At 30.5% G+C, this 21,980-nt stretch overlaps 2 protein-coding genes across 10 annotated transcripts in view; one reads left to right on the top strand and one right to left on the bottom strand.

Annotated features, from left to right (window-relative positions):
• LOC106688586 (transmembrane protein 117) overlaps positions 1-7,435 on the top strand; it is a 59,487-nt gene extending 52,052 nt beyond the window's left edge. For 3 of the 9 annotated variants that reach the window (XM_067047052.1, XM_067047057.1, XM_067047056.1), the window contains one exon: positions 1,331-4,194. In XM_067047052.1, the coding sequence (XP_066903153.1) occupies positions 1,331-1,393 (63 nt within the window). In that variant the 3' untranslated portion in view covers positions 1,394-4,194. The other 6 variants (XR_010843307.1, XM_067047050.1, XM_067047054.1 and 3 more) reach the window with 5 other exon arrangements.
• Positions 7,436-11,183: 3,748 nt separating this feature from the next.
• Positions 11,184-17,705, bottom strand: LOC106688589 (hook microtubule tethering protein). The gene is made up of 4 exons (XM_014433124.3): positions 16,932-17,705; positions 13,869-15,356; positions 13,271-13,569; positions 11,184-12,590 (listed from the first exon to the last, which is right to left on the bottom strand). Exons 1-2 carry the CDS (start codon positions 17,517-17,519, stop codon positions 13,941-13,943), a joined length of 2,004 nt encoding a protein of 667 aa, XP_014288610.1. The 5' UTR covers positions 17,520-17,705; the 3' UTR covers positions 11,184-12,590; positions 13,271-13,569; positions 13,869-13,940.
• Between the last annotated feature and the right edge of the window lie 4,275 nt (positions 17,706-21,980).

Below are 21,980 nucleotides of genomic sequence, written 5' to 3'. Positions count from 1 at the left end.
TTGGTAAAGTCATTGGAGGGCGCTTCTTAGTCTACCAATGCTGCCAGTTCTTGCCCCCACATTCTCCTCTACTCCTTTCCTTTGCTCTTTCAGCAATAGCTCTTCGGACCATTTCTTTCGCCATGTCCATGGTAATAGGAAGAAGTGGCTACGGTTGGCTAGCCCCTAACTGTGCAAGTTGATCCGCCTCTTCATTTCCAATTATACTCCAATGGGCTGGAATGTATTGCATCACCAATACTTAGTATTTCTCTTTTACTTTCTATAGTTTTCCGGCATGCAAAATTTCCAGCATTAGCCGAGGGATATCCAGACGCTATTGCCAGCAGTGCTACCCTCGAATCCGACAACAGAACTATCTTATTTTCGCTGGCGTGAGTAAACTTTTCTAGAGCCAAAGTAATAGCAGCTACCTCTCCATCAAAGTTGGTAGCATTTGCTCCAGCAGGTGCTGACAGTTGAAAGAGGCTGCTATAGACACCTGTACCCGCATTTTTATTTGCTCCTGTAGCTGACCCGTCGGTGTATATATGGATCCATTCTGGCTCTGGATAGGGCTCAGCTATAGTGGCTAATGCCACAGACCTTAGTCCTTCTGGTGGGGTCATGGATTTGTTGATGGGCATTATTAGATCCAGTGCTGTAGCATATGGACACATCCAAACGCTTTGTTTAGTTAAGTCAGGTACAGGCTCTCATATTTCAAAGTTCAGGCCTAGGCTTGTGATGATGGATTTTGTTGTCTCAATAAATGTGAGTTGCGTTTTAAGTCGCCTAGTATTACCAACAGTGTTGGCCCAGTAATCACTGCCATTCCTAAGCAGGCACTCGTAATGATAACAGCATTCTTTTTTCGCCTACCTTTTAGGAACTCGATGTCTACTTGCAGTTGCATGGCCAGAATTGGTGTTGATTTAACCGCACCGGTAATAATCATTAATGCCTTATTCTGAACTAGATCAAGATGCTTCAGTACTGAATCAGTAGTTATAACCATAATACCAGAGCCATATTCTAGAACTGGTCTTATATGTGAAGTATAAGCATGTCTTAAAACCTCAGTGGTTGCTCCCCATTTTATGGCTTTACTCTTATTATTTTGAATTTTTGGTAATTCAAAAGTTTTCTCGGGTCCCTTGAGTTCAAATGATCAAGAATAGACTGTAAAGTTATCACACAATGTAGTTTTTAAAATTAAAACTCATTAAATCAAGTTTTTTGTATTAGATCTCAAGACTTGAAAAATGTAATCCAATTGATATCACATATTATGGTGCTTTATGTTATTTTTAATTTTGAAAGAATATTTTGTTATATAATTTTTTTGCAGAGGGATGACCGTCAATGTAATACAGAGTTGGTTACTGAGGAGGGAGTTAAAGATGATTCCTGAACTCAATTATTGCTAATTATTATCAACTTTAGCTCTTACATACACGTAAGATTTTTGACTATATACAGTATTTTTGTAAATATACAAGCATTTTTGTGATTCAAAACATTATGAAATCTGACAATTTCCACAATTTTTAAAAATCAATCTTAAACTAAGTAACCCATATAAAAAGTAATGAAAAAGATTTAGTTGATATTACTAAACTAATTATTGGAGTTCAGGCCTTAGATAATTTCATGTGAAATTAGTTGATCCTATGTTTCTATGTATTCCTATGGATCTACAATCATGCTGAAATATTTTATTTTTTAATCTAATATGATTTCTAGCTCCTATATGAGTTGGAAATTACGTCCATTTTGGTGTTCCAAGGAAGAACCATTATTTAAGTCTTGTTTCAGCTGTCACTGTATCTAACATATAGTTTGTTTTCCCTTGAAGTGGGCCTCACTTTCAAATTCATAAAAAGAAGTTGATAGTAACACATGTTTGATAATGATAATGAACCATAATTTGGGCTGAAGCAGTAAATATCAGAACTTTTAAAACTGAGCTAGAGGAAAAATTATTTAACAATATTGATGAGATCTGTGTTTATCTTTCAATCTTGGACGGAAGATGTTCCTCATACTAAAGAAATTAATAAAATGAATAAAAATACTGACTTCTTGTGGGCTATCTGCTTTTAACCTATACTTAAATGTTTTACTAGAATGATACATATTTGCTTACTACTAAAAAACATGCACTACTGGCTTAAATAGTTTTATTTAATGAAAAATTTTTGCTATCCTTCTAATGCTAAAAAAATATTAACAAAAAAGCAGACTTAAATGTTTCTGAGGGGTTACAAATATTAATACCCTAAAGCTCCCATTATATGAGACAATCAATAAATAGCTGCAATAATTTGTTTTGCTAATTTTTTTAATTTCTCTTTTATTTTAATAGTTGAGTAAAATAATTTGTTCTTCCCACCATTACTAGATTGCAGCTGTTTCTGTAATCAACAAATCAGAAATCTGGGTGTTTTATCTTTATCTTTTATCTTGGCTGAATTTACCAGATGAAAATGCCCTCATTTTTTAACTGAAGGACAAGATGAAATAATTTTAGATTAATTCTTATGTTTTGAACCGATTAATTTGTTACATTTTTCTTTTCATTTCCTATCCATTTTAAGTCCTAATGCGCAGTGCATCTTTATTTAATTATATTTATTCACGTCTGTTTACTTCTTCTATTTCTTTTTTTCACTGGATAGACCTCCCATTGTTTTAATTTTCTATTTCTTACTATTAAGATTTTTTTTTTTTATGTAGATCAAAAGATATGTATATAGTTTTTTTAAATATTATTGTTATATAGTTGTTAGGAATAGGAAAATTACAGTATATTTATGTGTCCCAGCTTACAAAAATTTATTCTTGAGTGTTGCTGAGGATTTATTTGAAGTTGTGTAGGAGATATTGGATTTAGTAAAAATTAAGTAAAATGCCACTTAGAAATTGTCTTACTTTGATATAAGATAATAGCATAATTGCTATAATAAGAGCTATTATAGAATCAATAAGTGATCTGAATTTAATTCAATTAATATTGAAGAGTTAGTATTAATGTTCTCTTTTTGCATTTTCTCAGAAATTGAGTTTGCTGAACATTTTAAATATAGTATTTCTGAGAATAATAATACAATAATTTCCTGCACTTTCTGTGTTTAGTAGTATTAAGTTGAGTATAATTTATTTCAAAATAACTACTTAGCTAATATAAAATATTTATTATTTTGAGGTGTATAATTTTTAAGATTATAATGTTCATCATAAGTAAAAGTTTTTTACAAAGGGAGTTGCTTACTATGAGGGTTGTATTTTTAAAAATTCTTTATCGTCTAGTGTGTTTATTATCTATTTCTAATTTTTTTCTATGGTATGATCAGTAATCACTGATTATAATAGATTTAAAAAATGGTATGCAATATTTTTGATAAAACTATGGCTAAATAATGTTCTTTTATGGTAAGTCACTAAACTTATAAGGTAAAGTTGAGTATTGTTTTTAATTTGGCTAATAGTTTAATTATTTTTCTAATCTAATTAATCTCAATCTGATTTCTCTTCCCGAATGATTCTACAAATATTCATTCAGTTACCTATTTTTATTTCTCATATATTTAATACATGTTTCAAAGAATACTACTATACTGTATTGCAATATATAAAAATACTCCAACACTTTGATGTTATTGATATTTTATAAATTTTTATTTTAATTAAAGGGATTAAGTTAAATTTAATTTAATTTTAAAAGTGAAGCTACTATCATGCCACTAGTACCAAAGCATTGATGCAAAATGAGACCCTTTTTAACTATTATTATTACCTTTATGTGAAAAGTAGGAACCTTTAGAAATGACTTAGTATAAATTTACTGATAAACTGGTAAAGTGAAATCTTAGTTAGTTTATTAATTTCTTTCCAGCTTCCATTGCTTTTTCTTTTTCTAAATTCTTACAAAATCACCTTTTAAGGGCATTAATTTGTTATCACATTTTGTGTTATAAAGATATTCTTCGTTAAAATGCTTTCTGCAGTTCATTGATTGTATTGTATTCACAATTTTTTTTTTTTCAAAGTATAAATTGATATGCTGTTTGATGTTACTTGAAAGATAGTTTGTTATGCAGTAAATGCACCGTGATACATAACAAAGTTGTACATAATTAATCATCTATTATCATCAAACTGATACTAATCATGTTTTATATAAATATTTAATCCAGAAATTTTTTTTTTTGCTTTTAGATCATTACTGAAGTAACTTAGATTTATTTATAATTTCAGATGTATACTAAAATATTGATCGCCTCAAGCAAAATTACTTTTTTATTTATAAATACTCTTAGGGTTAATTAGAAATTTTTAAGCAATAAAAAGTTATAATAATAAGCTTCCCATGACATATACATTAATACCTTTAAATATAAATTCCTGATTTTATTGTGTAAACGCATAGAATAAAAAAGAAAGAAATATACAAGAAATATTTTAAGATCAATGAGCTGTATTTTTTATTAGTGCAATAAAAATATATTTTTTTGTAAAATACTTATAGAAATATTGTGCATAAGACCGTTGATCGTGCATTATAAATCTAGGGTATGATGTTTATTAGGAATCAGTTTGGGTAAATAAAAAGTAACGCCTAAGATTACCTAAGTCCTTTCATTGTGTGAACGTGTTTATTTTAGCTCCAAAATTCACAGAATTGAGGATAAAAAGTAATAAGTAAAGGTCTATCCCATTTTGTTTTTGTGACAGGCTTCTTACTATTTGCTTTTTATTACGGATAGTATTAATATAAATTACTTAGAATATTGAAGCATCGGTAAGAAAAAAAACAAAACAACATATTAAAATATATTATTTATTCATTCTGACCGATACCGGACTAATATCTTACATAAATATATATCTTTATATATATATATATTTATAATTATTTTATGTACATTTATTTTTTTTAATTTTTGCTGTGCCATAGAATGTAAGTTTTAATTGATTGGAGTAAGTTATAAAGTACGATTGGCTGTAATAATTACCGATTGATATTATATTTCATTCCTATTTGATAACACAGTAGTCTTACGTAATTAATTTATGGCCCTTCTTGATTAGAATTATAAATAAATTTAAACTCTTAGACATTCAGAAATTGTTTAATTTTATTTTTATGGTATAATAAATTATTTTTAATTGTTTTAAGGTCAGTTTCAATGTCAGGGATTAAGGCTTGGTTCTAGACTAATGTTATTGTTCTTTACCTTAAATGAGCTCCAAAATCAAATTAGATCAGAAATAATTTTTTCACTAGCTAAATGGGAGCTGAAAATACAATTTTTTTGTCTCAAAGTATTTAAATTCTGCAGTAAGTAGTTCAGATTAGATTGTATCCAAGTCTGCTTTAACCTTTGAATCGAGAACCAGGTCTCAAAGTGATATTATAGAATGGTTTAGTTTTAGTAGAAGAATTGTTGTTTCATCATTATTCTATAGTTTTATTTTTCTTAAACTTAGGTATTTAATATAAACAAGAATAGTGAAAACCCATCTTAGTTTTTAAACTAAAACCTAGTGATTCAAAATGCTCAGTGTATAAATTATGCGTACCTACATTAATTAGTTACTATTAATATTATTTAAAACAAAAGTGAACTTTTTAATCACCGCTGAATATGTATTTAGGAACTAAATAAGAACATAAATCAAAAAATATTTTTATGATATTTATTATCAACTTATTGTGCATTTAAAAAAAAATGTAATAAATAAAAAGTTGAAAATGCGATATTTAATGACTTTTTATTTTTTTGTGTACTTAGATAAAAATAAATTTAGCTTATTTTGTTTTGAACATTAACATCTTCTATTTTTGTATATTTGTTATTTGATTATAAATATTTTTGTTAAATGTTATTAGTAATTCTGTTAAAGTATATAAAAGTTAAATTTTCAGCTTAATATTTGTTGACTTATTTATTATATATTTGTGATATTTGTACTTAAGCATTTATATGTAGAAAATCACATAGCCTTGTTATAGGTACTGTAGCTTCAGCCAGTTTATGTGAGCTCTGACCTGAAATTAACAATAAAAACATGTGAGTTCAAGAATCAGAATTTGATATAATTGAACATATTGAAAAGAAATAGTGAAACCCATCTTTAATAGGGGTACCAGTAGTTGACAGCTTTTGAAATCAGTTATACTAAAAACCTCATTGGTTTATTTATTGTCTTCTTTCTCTACCTCCAACTTGCTACCAAGTTTTAACCTCATAATTCAATATTCATTAAAAGACTGCTATTTGCTATAATGCAGGTTCAGTTATGGTTGCTGGGTATGAGAATGTAACTTAATTCTTTAAAGGCCTTTATGAACCTAATGTATGTTTGCTTTAACTAAGAGCCTTATCCCTCTGGTTAACTCTGAAGAAATGTGATGGATACTCTAGTATCTTGAAAATCACTTCTAACGTTAAATATATGAGAAGAAAAAACCACATAACTTCCAAGCTGCGTGTATTCTTGGGGTATCTTACAAGGCACTTTTGCTCGGACAGTTAAGTAGTGCATGAGTCACATCTCTTCAAATTTATGAAATGGCTTCGTTAGAACGTGGTTAGAGACAGACTGAAGAGATTGAATTACCTCTTTAATATGTGGTGTACATGAATGAACGTGTAAAAGTGGTAATAAAAGTAAATCTATCATATTCGCCAAGCAAAGCTATCACACTTGCAAAGTAAAGCTATCTATGGCCACCCTTCACTTTCATGTGAAATATATTACCCAGACAATTAATCCATCCTTTCACTTTTAAACATCAAAAATTATATTGAAAGATAAAGTATTCAAAAGTTAAATTAAAAATCCATGTTTCTCAGTTTTAAGAAAAATTTCTAATCAGCATTGTAAGACACATTGAGAAGATAATAAATAGATCCTCCGGGAATGTGCCTTATATCTACAGTATCAGTAAGCTTTTTACCTTTGGGATTTCTATCAGAACTGATAATTCATCTTTTAAAACTATATTTTGTTATTTTTTGTAAAAGATTTTCTAATCATTGTATGGTTTTTTTTTTATACCATTACTTTTTAATCTAAAATTATTTTCACCCTTTAATTTTTATATTTGGCAAAAACCATTTTTTGTTTGCTTTGTAACACATGTAAAGAAATTAAAAACTTGAAGTTATTAAGATAAAAAAATAACTATTTTGATAAGGAATTATTATTATAATTAATAATTACTTAGGGAAAAATGTACTATGGATTTAAAATAAAATGGGCTTATATGTAACTTTTTCTATTTTTAATTAAGTTTAAGCAAACAAAAGAACATGCAAATGTTTTACACCTGATCCCCTAGACTACTGGTATTTTCTACTTGAATGATGTAAATTCTAGCTATGATTTATTGTATTGTATATAAATTATTCTCGAATAATGATTTTATTTTTCTATTATTACCTTCCTTGAGACCAATATTTTCTTCTCACTTTGAGGTTCTAATCATTAATTGTTATCTAGTTACAAAATATGTAATTCTAATTTGTCATTCCCTGTGTTTGGTGTTCTCTGCTCCTTACTAGTGTGTCCTGATGACCTTTCAGCACAAAGTCTTCATTTGTGAGGGGATATTTATGTAATTATTTTTTAATAATAGTTAGAAAAAAAATGCTGAAAAGATAGCTGGCAATTTATTTTCTAAGTTAACTGCAAAAGAAACTGGTATCATTGACTATGTTTCATGGAATGACTGGACAAGCATTATATATTTTATAACCATATAGCCAGTAATGACCAGAATCTCAAATTCATGGATGTATCTTACTTTACCTTACCTTTACTTTACCTAGTCTTAATGTAGGCCTAGAACCTAAGCTGAAACAGGTTTAGTTCAAACATTAAAAATAAGTTGTTTTTTTAAGTGAAATTTCTTTACCAATGCTGCTCAACAAAAATAAAGTAAATTTATTTTGTGATGCGAGGGATGAAATGGAAGTAGTTGTGGGGAGGGGTAAAACTGTTCAATTCAAACAAGAAAATGTTTATATTGTTATAGGAGAGTAGTAAATCAACAATCCCACAGTCTGATGATTGAGCTCTTTAAAACTTCTACTCTCCTATTACAATATAATAAAATTTCCTGGTTAAATTGACTTATGAAAAGGCTATTCTATTTATTATTATGGAACTAATATTTTCTGCCTTAAACTGTAAGAGGGAATGGTTATAGATCCTTTTTGTAATGAGCTTTAATTTAAAAATGTGATGCTTGTAAATGCAAAAAATAGAATAATAATGAGTTTTTGAACACAAATTAAAATACTTTGAAAACTAAAAATCAGTGTTGCATCCTGTTAATGAGGGAAATGTTGAATATTTCATCCTTTTTGTAATGAGCTATAATTCAAAGTTGTATCTAGATGCTATACCGAGTTGGGGAGGTAAAAAGTGGAAAAGATAGTACCAAAAATTGAATGGTTACAAGTTTGTGAACATTTAAATTATAAATATACTGAAAACTAAAATCATAGTTGGATCCTGTATATGAGGGAAATATTGAGTATTTCATCCTCTTTGTAAAGAGCTATTATTCAAAGTTATCTCTTGATGCTACACCGAGACTATTTAATGCTTGAATAATGAGACATGAGCTATTGAATGCTTGATTAGAAGTTTCTGTGATTCTCATTATACTTGAAGGATTGACCAATTTAGATGGACTGTGGTCCATAATACATTCTGTGCCAAACAGTGCAAACCTCATGCCTGCAAATTGGGGATTCCATTATATCATATAGTATGTCATTTTATCCTCAGCATTACAGAATCTGCACAGAGGTGATCCTGTGAGCTTAAAGATGAACAGGTATTTATTAAGTCTACAATGACCACTTTAGATCCCTATTATTTTTCTAAGAGTGTACCTGACCAGCTGAAGCAATTTTCGGGTAATGGCACCTTTATTCTACTTTTTACATAACTAATGCTTATACCACACACGAGCTCTGGGGTAATAGGAGTGATCTCAGAACCATTCCTAGCTAGTCTGTCGGTATTCTCGTTACCAGAAATGCCACAGTGACCCAGGACCAATTCAATACTGACTTCATTGTAAACTGAGGGTTTCAAGTTCATTTAACACGGTTGTTAAGTGTCAGGGGACTGTCTGTTTAAATTGTTGTTTCTCTATCAGGGAGCCCTTCCTCGATAAGAGTACTGGCGTAATGACTTATAGCAAATATTTCTGATTAAAATATGTTTGTATATTTCCCTAGAAAAATAAATATTCCCTCTAATAGTTTATACTTACATCAGATGCCAGCTCCTGAGCCTTGGGCTCTCTGTGTAATACTGAATTCCATTATTTAGTAGATGTATTTTAGTTCAATTTATTTTTACTCTAAATTGTGTTCTTATATCTACGGATTGGAGCAACCGAATGCATAGAAAGAACCCTGTCTATGTAGAATTATTGGTATAATGGCTATTTCAACTTGTAAACTATTCTGGGTTTAAGTTCTCAAGTCTTGTCTACTGCTCTTCTGTAGGCCCATAATAGGAACTTGAGAACTTTATTTTTTCCTGCATATGCCTGGGCCATTATAGTCAATTCCGATTTGAGGATCCTTTGTTCCAGTATGGAAGTGATTCATCTGGATACAATTGGATCTATGCTTCTATTCCTTAGCTTATCATTAATGATGTTATAAGGATTTTTATCGAATGCACCTGCGATATCTGTTCAACATGTTCAATGTTTTCATCAGAAAGGATGTAGGATATATTGTCCGAAATAATTAAGGGTCATCATAAGATCCTTTCCCAGGTTTGATTACATAGCACACCTTGGATGGTCTGCATTTATTTTGAATGTATCCAAGTGCAATGCTGCTTCGAAAGAGTTCAAGTATGTTTGTTCTGATCACTAGTAGGCCTTTCTGCAACAGACCAGGAAAGATGCTGTTAGGGCCAAGTGATTGAGCTGTAGCCGTTTAGTGAGGAAAATGTTTCATCTTTCTCTAGCAACCCACAAATTATAAAATCGCTCGCTGATGGAGCGAGTGATTTTATAAATGATAAACATAAATCTCAGACCCCATTTCAACTGACAACAATAATCTGAGCACTTCAGAATACTGTTAAACGAAAATAACAAATTAATAAAAATGTTTAAGAAAAAGAAATGTTTATCAGAAAGAAAGAATATAATAATAGAAAGATAAATGTAAAATAAACATTTAGTAACTAAAAGAATAATATAAATTTGAAATGAGAGAATTAAAAAAGAAAAGAAAAAGGTAAAATCTATATGTAAAATAAGATTAACTTAAGCCTAAACATAAATTAAAGCAGAATAAATAAATTTGGCTATTAATGATGTTCAAAAATGAATCAAAAGACTGGTTAAATTGTTCTGAAAAATAAATCTGTATACAATATTATCATGAATACAACTAGGTGATGCCAATTGGCCAATAACTAAGAATTGAACATATAGGACACTTTGCTGCTACTCCATAGCTATGTCCAAACAATATACAGGTGTTTTCAATTAATACACTAAACCAATTTTCTCTCATTTCGAAGAATATGAAAATGAAATAAATAAAAATACTTATAAACATTTTTAAAAATCATAAATAAATGGCTTAAACACTCGCTTAGACACCTAGGGTGTCTGTCGTTTTCATTGTTGGTAGAAATACCACCTTTTTTAAAAATTTTTTTGAGCATTGAATAACCTCCTAGTGAGGATTCTTTGCTAATTAAGATCATCTTTCTCCTCCTTCCCTATTACAGAAAAAATATCTACATACTTGCCTTGTAATGTGTTCCTACTAGTTGGTTAAGGTTGCACAAACTGATAAAATTTGATGAAAAAAAAAATTAAGGTAGGTGACTAAACTCTTCTGATTGGAGAACCATCCCTTCTTGAAAACATACTCTCATTAGGGACTTGAATCATCAGAAATCATATAAATTTTTTTTTATAATTAAATATATCCTTATGGAGTTTTTAAAATAAGAGTTCATGAGAGGAAATTACATCGATGAATACATCAAATCATATATTGTTTAGTAAGGAGAAATGTATTGAGGTAAAAAGCTTAGGTCATAGTAATAGTAATATTAAAATTATATTAGATTATAGTAATAGTAAGGTTGTGGAAGCTTTCTTAAAGCTTCCTGTGGCGTAGGAAAAAAAAAAAAAATGCTTTTAAATTTTATATATTCTTAAATTTTAAATACAGCAATATTTATAAATTGGATCTTCATCAAAAACAACAATTTAAAACACCATATAAAAATTCATAATATGATTTAATCTTAATTCTAACAAAAATAAATGGATGGAACTAGCTTTCAACAAAACTGTGTTATATTGCACAAATTAATTATCACACATAAATAGGGCTGTTCTTACTGGTTCAGGTTAAATTTTATCCAAGTTCTATTCAAATACAAGAAAAAGTAACAATAAAATTCTTTGATAAAATTTATCAGGTACCGGTAAATAGCCCTTAATTTAAAACAAAATAAAGTTTAAGAAATATATTCAAAAATATTTGATTAAAGAAACAAAACAAATACAAAAAATCAAAAGTGGAATAAGGCTCTATAAAAAAAATAAATACATATATATAATTAACAAAGGAATACAAAGTTTAAATACCGGTCATATTTCAATTTATTGGGCTGACAAATAAGCGCTAATGATTTTAATACTGAATGCAAATTGTCTATCCAATTTATTTGCTATAAAAGTATGATTTGAAAATTAAATTTTCTTTATTATAGACAAGTGGAGATAAATGTAAATAAAAACATTATAATGGAGCACATTAGAACAGAAATGTACAGTATTATTAATGAAAATTAATTGTACACAAAAAAAAGTTTAATTTTCTCAATAAATACCAAATAGACTCATTTGTCAAAGCAATAAATAAACTATAAAGTAAAATTTAGTATAGCTAATACAAGTTATAAGCTGATCTATTTACTTATTTTACTAATGAGGCACTTTTTATAATAATCATTTCCTGAAAATAACTTTTCTACAACAAATGCCTTACAAAATTTACTTATATGACGGTAGCCATTATTTTTAGCAAGACATCAACTTACATTCAAATTACTTGGAGGAGGTAAAAAATAAAAATAGGATGTAGAAATTGTATGAAAATGATATTACATACTATCATATTAAAGAAATATAATGAAGATGTTATAAAATTTTTAAATTTATTTAAAATAACAAAATAATATAATTATACTGAATATTACTATAAATAATAATTTTTAAAAAATGTTAAAAAAGTATGCCTTCTTTCGTCTTTATTACCAACTTTCAAACCTACATTTTCAACAAGTACTTATAATATTTACAAAACAAAATTGAATAGTGAAATATGTAGCAAATGTACCTATATAATTACGTAACAATAAATTATTTACGAAAAGAATTTATTTTATTACTGATGTTCGTATATGTTCTAGCCTTATTTCTCAGGATGTCAATCCTAACAATTATATAAGACACAGAGCTAGCTAATATACTCATGATATGGATTACAAGACTAAATCAATTCAATGTTCTTGATCACAGACTTTTGGACCTAAATGAGAAATGAGAAAGTAACCAAATTAAATATCTTAATATTGTTTCATTAAATCAATATTATATTATGAATTGTTATTCATACGAATCACGTAATGCAGTAAAATAGAATCAATGATAAGGAAAGATGTGGTGAAACTATTGAGAACACCTTAAATACATACATAACTATTATAGTAAAATAAATCATTTAAAAGATTATGTGATGTGTTATTTGAAGTATTAAGGCAATTAATTACTTACAAAAATATCTTTCAAAATATATAATTTTATATGAACGTTTATGTACATATAAGTTATATATATATATATATATATATGTGTGTGTCTATATATATTGTATAAAGAATAAAGAAAAAATATTTTTCTTGTATTAAGAATTGTTGAGACCCATTATCTCAGTCTCAAAAGTAATAATTAAAATATCTTACAAATTTGAGAATTCAATCCAATATATTATTATTTCATCTCTTAAGTACAAGAATCAACTTCCTATAAATTGGTAGGTAATCATTTTAATAATTTACTGTCTTTTTAGACAAAGACACATATAAAAAAAACTATCACAAAAAAAAAATAAATAAAATATGTATCTAATACTGAAGAATAAAGATGAAAAAGTTGTGGATAGTGAAGAAAATTTATATATGTATATATATATAAGGATAAGGTACTTACATTGGAAGGATTCATTTTCTAGAAAAGGTGACTGATAATAAACTAAAAAGGTGACTGAATTAATAATAAATCCAACATTTAAAACTTTAGAAATAATCAATAAATAATTTAGAAAATGACAATAAAGGGGGCCTGTCTATCTAAAATAATGAATGCTCCTTTTTGTAGGTAAAAATTCCATTTACATAATTTGATCTTTTTATCAACATATCATGGTTGTTTGTTTGTAATAACAAACCATATGAACATCCACAATAAATAACAAAAATAGGGAATGCTGTTTCATGCTTAACCAGCACCTGAAAAATAAAAGTAAATTTAATTTAATCACGGCGTTCTATAACATAAAAACGCAACAAAATATTTATTTGAGTATTGAATAAACTAAATAAATATAAAAACAGGAAATAAATGCAAACATACCATCTAAATTATCATTGTTATCATAGCTTATAAAAATTACTAGCATTCATTATTACTTTAATTATGTGTTTTTTATAAATAAAAAATCAGATTACATAAACTAAAGAAGTTTAAAAAATATTGTACATAACAAAAATTGAGCAATAGAAAATGTTTTGGAAGAAAGAGAACTTACTTCGTGACAAGAGGAAGCATTCCTGTTAAGAATCAGTAACAGCTGTTATAACTAACAATGTCAAAAGTAGTGCTATTTGGAATTGTACGTATTAATTCTTCGCCCAACTGGTTGCCGCTGCCGTGCAAGAAAAGACTGACCATGACCTAAACTTGCTAACCTCTGCTCTACAGCTTCTCTTTGTTTGACTTGACCTAAGTTATGAAATGCTACTGTAATCAGTTTTTCTTCCATTTCAGAAACTTTTCTGGTTTCTTCAAGTTCTTTTTGTAACTCTTTAACAGATTTTTGGCTTTCAGCTAGTTGGTTCCTCAAAAGGCTTAAGTCGGCATTAGATAAATCAAGATTTGGTTCAATGGCTTTTGCTACAGTCTTCACTTTCTCAAAATATTTCTTTAACCTTTCTTCAGCTTCTTGGATTTCCAGTTCTTTTTGATTTAATTTTTCAGTCATTAATGAGATAACTTGTTTATTTTCGGCCAAGGCAGTCTCTTTTTCTTCCAAATCAGCAGCATACTTATGCCTTTCTTTTTGGAGTAACTGCTGGAGTTCCATAAGTTTAATTCTATCACCTGATTCAGACATTTCTTTAAGCTCTCCTTCAAGTTGTATAATCCTACGATTAGCAGTACGGTTTTCTTCCCACATTTTGTCAACTTGAGCTCGCGCATCATCCAAAAGATTTTGAACTACTGATAATGAATCTTCCTCTTTTTCTTTTTGAGCAAGTCTTAACATGTTGTTTTCATGCTCAAGTCTAGCTACTTTTTGCCTCAATTCTGAATGAGATATGAGGCTTTCAGAAACTGAACCACCTAGTTCTGGTCCACCACTAGTGTTAGTTACTTGAAACTGAGCACAACGAAGTTCTTCATTAGTTTCCTTCAAAGAATCCCTCTCCACCTCTAATCTCTGTTTTTCTCTTAAAGCAGCAGACAATTTGTCTTGCAATACTTTACCATCATACTGCAATTTGTCAACATGTTTGGTTTCTTCTGATAATTTTTCTTGAAGGTCTGCTACCTGCCTTTTCAAAACATCTAATTGTGATTTGATTGGTGATACTCTTTTTATTTCTTCTTCAAGTTCAATATTACGTTGTAAATATTCAAGGTTTTTCGCTTCCAACATTTTAAGCTCTCGTTTAAGGTCACCAGTTTCTTCTAGTTTTTTCTTGTATAAATTTAATGTTGCCTCATACTTATCAGCTTTGTCCGCAGTTTCTCTGAGAATATCTAATTCATCTTTCAATTGCCTTGCTTCAATTGCAGTTTTAGCAGCTTCATCAACCTTGATTTCCAATTCAGAAATTTCTCTTTCCTGTTCTTCAGTTTTTAATCGATAATCATCACGTGATGTTTCAAGTTTAAAAACCTCTTCTCTCAAAGTTTCAATTTGCTTCCTTAGGGCTGCTTCAGCTCCTCCTACTTCTGAAAGACGCCTCCTTTCCTCAAGAAGAGTTGACTTTTCTTCTTGAAGAAAACCAACCTATAAAATATAAAAATATCTTATAAAGTATGAAATAATTAGAAGAGCAAACAAACAACACAGGTAAAAAATAAAGTTTAGCACTGGTGTAGTGTTTCAGAAGTTTCTCAAACTTCTATATTACAACAAGATATGTTACCTGAAATTCAGAAAAAAAATCTTAGATATTGATTAAAAATAAAAAAAAAGGTACTGATTTCCCCTCCTAAGGATTTAGAAACAACTTTCCATTGTCTTGATTTGAGCAGTAACACTTGAATTTTAAAATTGTAACTAATATCAAATCTATGAATGATTTTTCTAAGAAGCAAGTTCTGGTATAATTTGTTCTTCCTAGTAGCAAGGGGCTACTGTACGTTACTGCATCTAAATAAACATTTATTTTTAAACAACTAAATCTTTTTTAATTATAAAATAAACTTTCACAAACATGTACTGGTACTGGTACAGGTATTTGGTGGGGGAACAAGTGAGCCTAGTGGTCCTTTTTGGCAACCCCTGGCGACTACCTGAGTTGCCGCAGCATACTAACCAAGGTGGGAATGTCAAGATTCATTCTTCGGTACCGCCGAAAAATGGATGTTAAACTGGCCCAGGTGGGAATTGAACCCACAACGATCCGAACCGAGCGCACTGGGACCAGCGCCCCAACCCGCATGGCTGTCACGCTCCTAACAAACATGTAAGTACGAAAGTTGAGGTTTTGAAAACAAGCAGATTACAGCTTAAAACATTCAAATATCATCCAGAATATTAGTGAATTGATTGTTCAGTACCAAATTTGATATTAATGTTTGGTATGATCAAGAATATCTGAATATTTAGTACACAAATACAATAATGTGTCAAGATGTCCATATTTCTATTACATGAAGTAATAGTAGTTTTGTTAAAATAAACAAGAAACACTTGGTATTAACAAGTGATAACTTTGGGAAATATCTCTGCTAAAATGAAAAACAATGCTATAATGATACATGCAGTAACCAGTGTAGATGAAATAAAAATTGAAATGGAGAAAATAACAATGCTCCATGCATGAAATTTAAAAAATAATAATGAACAGAGCAAGTCTGCTTTAAATTTGGAAAGTCCATAATTGAATAGTTTAACCTGGTGTAACAATTATGTGCACAAACTTAAAAAAGGTTATCAGAAGAAGATAGTTGACCATATAGTCCGGGTGGCGGTAAGGGCTGATAAGAATGATTTTCTGCTGCCAGAACATCATTCTTATCAGCCCTGCAAATTGGGACAAAATGTTGGTCAACAATAAATAGTTTTTTGTTACTATTTTGATACCTTTATTGTCCGCCACCCGGATTACCTTTCTCCAAAAAAGATTATCCTTAGATGGCATGAGTCATGGGCAACAAGGGTTGTGATAACAAAAACCAAACATAAGATGATGAGATGATTGGATATATAGAAAATCAAATCTACCACACTCAATGGCTTACAATAGCAAAATAATTTGTGGTTCTTGGACATTTAATAGAACTTATAAAATAAAATTATAAAAGGAACATAAATACTGTCATAGTATAACTAATATGTATTGAGACTTCTAGTAACCTGTAAATCTAATTCGTGACATCTTTGTTCAGCTCTCTCTCTAGCTAGATTAGCAGCATTTAATTGGGATAGGAGATGTTCAACATGAGGATCTAGTGAGAGGCTTGCAGAAAAACTAAGTGCACCACCACTGTCAAGTTCTTGAATACACTCCATCATTGCTCTTTGCTCACTTTCTTCCATATCCATTATACGTTTAATGTATTCTTGTTTATTATTACAATTAACAGCACAGCCTAATATCAATTGGATCATCCTTCCCATTTCTGCTGGGTCATTCATTTCAACTATCTTGCTAATATCTGGCTTCACACTAGAACTAACACTTTGAGAGAAGGCCTCTTGGTAGTAATCAAGCACTTTTTCCAATATTTTCTTTAAATTACTCATTTTAATTCTCCAATTCCCATTGACATCTGTCTTGATCTTAGTCATCCAGACAGAAGTAAACCACTCTGGAGCGATTTGATTAAGAACTTGACTGAGAACAACTCCATCAGTCAAGTCAGCTATTGTTTTATACTTAACTCCAACTTCAAACGTTTGCAGCCACTTAAAAAGGATTTCAGAAAGTTCAGATTTATTCATTTTTGAATTTAACTATTAAGAAATACACTCAATGACACGCGTGACTGAATTTCATTATTGGGGAAATATCCCTGATAATAGTGTACTTGTAAAATAGAGAAGAACGTTAATTCGAGGAACACAGAAAATAATTAGGCAACATATACAAATCAACCTTTCTGTTCACGAATGTAACTAGAACTTACAATCGATAGTATAGGAGAAAGTTTAAATACAACGAAGTACAACATATTCTTCACTTCACTGAAAATAAAGAGTTATGGTATTGACAAATAATTCTAGATAGAATTGTTCTTCTTGTGTTTCGTATGTGTAATGCGAAACACTCCAGCTATACCTTCACAGGTCCATTCCTTATATTCGCTCATGATAAATCCTATTTAGGCCTGTCCACAACAAAATGCTTCCATATTAAATTATTGGCACTCAGAATCGATCTCTTGAGAAACAATTCAATACATAGAATAATAAAAAGGTAATAAGTAGTATAGTTCAACCAAAATTGGTTTTTGGGTCATTTCTATAAATGTACCTCCCTGATTCGTTTTACGCGATTGAGTTTGTCGCTCCTTACCGTGATGAATATTTTAGAATAAACCACAGAAGTTTGCTGTTCGGCTAAATGGAACTAGAAAATTTTTTTTGAAAACGCTCCAGGTTATCTCAATTTGCGCTGTAGCATATATGCCAACTGACCTTGGATTCCGGTGTGAAGTTGGTATTAGAAAACTGAAGATGGTTTTAATATGTTCATATGACCTCAGATAATAATATCTTAAGTTTTATAGGTTCGAAGTTAAAGGGGAGAGTAGGGAAACCCCCATATTTTTTTCCCTCCCTTTCGTCGGCCCAATACTCCTATTGAAGTCCTATACTGTCCTAATGTTTTGGACTTTTCCATTTTCTGGTCAATAACATTAAAATGTCATCATACCCTACTAAAACAGTATCCCATAATTAATTATAGAACTTTAAATTATGCATCGACAGTGGACCACATTCAGACTGTAAACCAAAACATCGAGAAAGCAAATGAATATAACCTCTCTCCATATCTTTGTTTCCTTGACTTTAGGAAGGCTTTTGACAGTATTAAACATTCAAAGTTATTTAAGGCTCTAAGATTAGTAGGAATAGAGGACAAATAAAGTAAGATAATAACAGAGCTTTATAAGGAGATGTCAGCATTTATTATGACTGAAAAGAAAGGATAAACCTTTGATATTGAGAGGGGTGTGCGACAGGGTGATCCGCTATCCCCAATTTTGTTTGTTTTTGTGTTGGAGATGTTGTTCTGGCGTCTTGGATGGGAAGAAGTAGGCATCAAAATAAATGGAAAATGGCTGAGCAACCTACATTTTGCAGATGATATTGTGCTCCTTGCAGAAGGCTCCGAACAACTGAGAGAAATGATGAAACGGCTTCTGGCATTGTGTGAAGAGGTTGGTCTTTATCCGAACTACCAGAAGACGAAACTTATGACAAATGGCGTAAAAGAGGAGTATGACATTAACAACCATAAGTTGGCATATGTTGAAGAATATATTTATCTGGGTTAGTTAATATCATTCACGGATAGAGGAGCAAAAGAGGTCCAGAGGAGATTGGCACTCGGTTGGAAAACGTTTTAGTCCCTTAGGCATATGATGAAGGAAAAAACAAGTATTGATCTTAAAAGGCAGGTCTTCGATAGTTGCATTAGCCCAGTGGTCACTTATGTCACTGACTATAGCTCAGGAGAGGAAATTACAGGTGTGGCAAAATAATATTGGAAGAAGCATTGTGAACGTGAGGAAAAGAGATCGAATAAAAAATGCTTGGATCCAGAAAGAAACAGGACTCACTGACACACTGAAGTTGACAAGATTGAGTAAATGGAAATGGGCAGGACATCTCCTTCGAAGCGAAGATCCGATTGTCAGAGAATGGACTCCATACGACCTTCAAAGAAGAAGAGGACGTCAAAAGAAAAGATGGAGAGATATGTTTAAGAGGATGGCAGGACCCCTCTGGTGGAGAGCTGCTAGAAACAGGGATGTCTGGAAGAAAAAGGGAAAGAACTCGCCTCCCAATAGGGCTGGTCACCCCAGGAAGTGCTGATTATTACTCCCGAAAGAGAAGGCCTATGCAAGAAAGAATACAGAAGAGGAGAGAGGGAGGAAGAAGAGAAAATTGATAGAATTTAATGTTTTATCAACTATTATATATATGAATTTATTTTATTTTTTCTCTCTATCTTCTTTAAATGTTTATATTATATTTTGTAATGATTTAATTTAATTGCATAAATAAAATACTATTTTCATTTCATTTCAAATTATGCATCGAATGAATTCCTGCAATTACAAATTCTATCTAAAGATACGGCTTTTTTACAAAGTTACTAATTTGTACCTTGCATTAAGAATCTATATTTAGGTCCAAAATTATAAATTTTGCAAACTCCGTGACTGCTGGTGCAATCTGTTGATGCTTATTACTGTTGCATTGCGATAAACATTCCAAATGTCATCGATATTAAAGTTGGGTCCACTACTTTTATTTATCGGTGGTAGGTTATTAAAAATTCAGGTGAAAAGCTTTAATTTTGTAAATTTTCAGGTTTATACCTTAACTAGAGTTGGTTAGAATTCGTATAGATGGTTAAGAGAGGCTGAAAATGTGACATGCTGCCTGTGACTGAGTGAACGAGTTGCGCCAGGGCTTGAATAGAACTCAAAATCATGTGAATATGTTTCAGTTGAAATCTATCTCAAAATTTTACCTATTTGTGTGTACATTTTGCCCGAAATACACCTTATTTGGACAATTAGACTAAACGGTCTAAGGATTATTGGTAACCATACTTGGTTGAGAAAGACCTCCCTCTCACATGTTGAATAAGAATTCAAAATGCTGCCATTTAGTGACAAACACATGAAGCAGTAGGGCCCCTATACCCAAGACGTCTGTACAGGTTAACACAAGGCGAACAGACGCCTTACAGTATCGCCATTGTGTTTATACCCAACAATTCACTTTGAGTGAGTAGTTCTTCACACCCAGGCAAGAGGGAGAGAGGCAGGATGAGCGGAGAGAGCATAAAAGAAGAACCAGTCTTCAAGTTCCATCAGAAACCATAATAGTTCATCATAACAATATATTCTATTATTCCAAGTAACCCCATTTAAATCAATGCTCAAAATTACTTTTACAAACAACTAATCCACATTGTAAAATCTTTTGGGTAAACAGCATATAATCAGCTGTATAACTCATTCAAGAATAGAGATTTTATTTTCACTTTGTTGTAGATAACTCTCCCCCCCCCTCCACCCTAATGTGTTTGAAATAACCAGGGAAGGGGTAATAATAAAAAAAACAAATCATGACCTTTGGCTGCCGGTATCTACTGAGGAAAACTTAATGCAACGATACAGAAGTGAAAACCAACTTCATACTCATGAAAAAAGTTGCCGTCATACTAGAGATGTGTGACTCATTGCTAATCAAATCAGAAACAAACTTTGAAATGATAGTTCCCAAAATTTGTGGATACTTTTGTAGAACTTCTAAATGAACAATAAGTGTTACTACTGATCGTCGCGACCTAAGAAAATGTGGGCATCATCGAAAAGTAACCAGAAAAAAACCTTTTATTAGTCAAATCAATAAGAGTAAAAGGTTAAAGTTCGGAAATAATTTTCTGAAGAAGTCGGATAAATTTTAGAACGACGTAATGTTTACAAGTGAGTCATGTTTTAAAATGCATGACTTTGAAGGGAGAATTATAGTTGGGAGGAAACCAAGTACAGAATTTCAATAAAATACGTACGTGGGAAATGATCATTTAAACATGGTAAGTCATATCCCTCGAAGGCAACTTCTCATACGTTGAAGTTAATAGAAATTTCGCACATTAATGTAATTATCTGTAAAATTATTAATTTAATCGGAAATGTGAAGAGCCTAGAAGTTGTAATAAATGTCATTTCCAATAATTTGGCACATCTATAATAAAAATTCACTCGGCCGTTCTCGAGAAATTCTTGTTCTTTCTCTGTTCTGTTTGGTGTTCTTTCCCTGTTCTGTTCAGACTCATTTCTATGAGAATATTAAGGACCCCAAAGTATATTTTCTGTTTTAAAAAGTAAGGAGTGAATATAAAATGGAATTAACTTGGTCAATTTTTCAATTAATGTTTTCTAGAAACAGCATATAAAAATTGAATTTCTTTTAAGTAAAACATTAAAATGTGAAGTTTGATACAAATAAATAATTGTTTCTGATATATAGTGGAGAAACTGGTTTAAAAAATAAAATAAATAAACATTATTTTTTAGAATATTAGTTGTTTACAACAAAAAAGTGACTGAGACTTAAGGGGTATTCATGATGTTGTGTTAAATGTTATATGTTTTACCATGTTAAATGTTATAACTATAGGATTGTGAGCAGCCCTATTTGAAGTCATGTTAAACG

The sequence above is a fragment of the Halyomorpha halys genome, unplaced genomic scaffold, assembly GCF_000696795.3.
Source record: "Halyomorpha halys isolate HHAL.00 unplaced genomic scaffold, Hhal_1.1 Scaffold1157.1, whole genome shotgun sequence".
NCBI classification, from domain to species: domain Eukaryota; kingdom Metazoa; phylum Arthropoda; class Insecta; order Hemiptera; family Pentatomidae; genus Halyomorpha; species Halyomorpha halys.
Note: the sequence above shows the minus strand (reverse complement) of the source record. Positions and strands in the feature narration are given on the sequence as shown.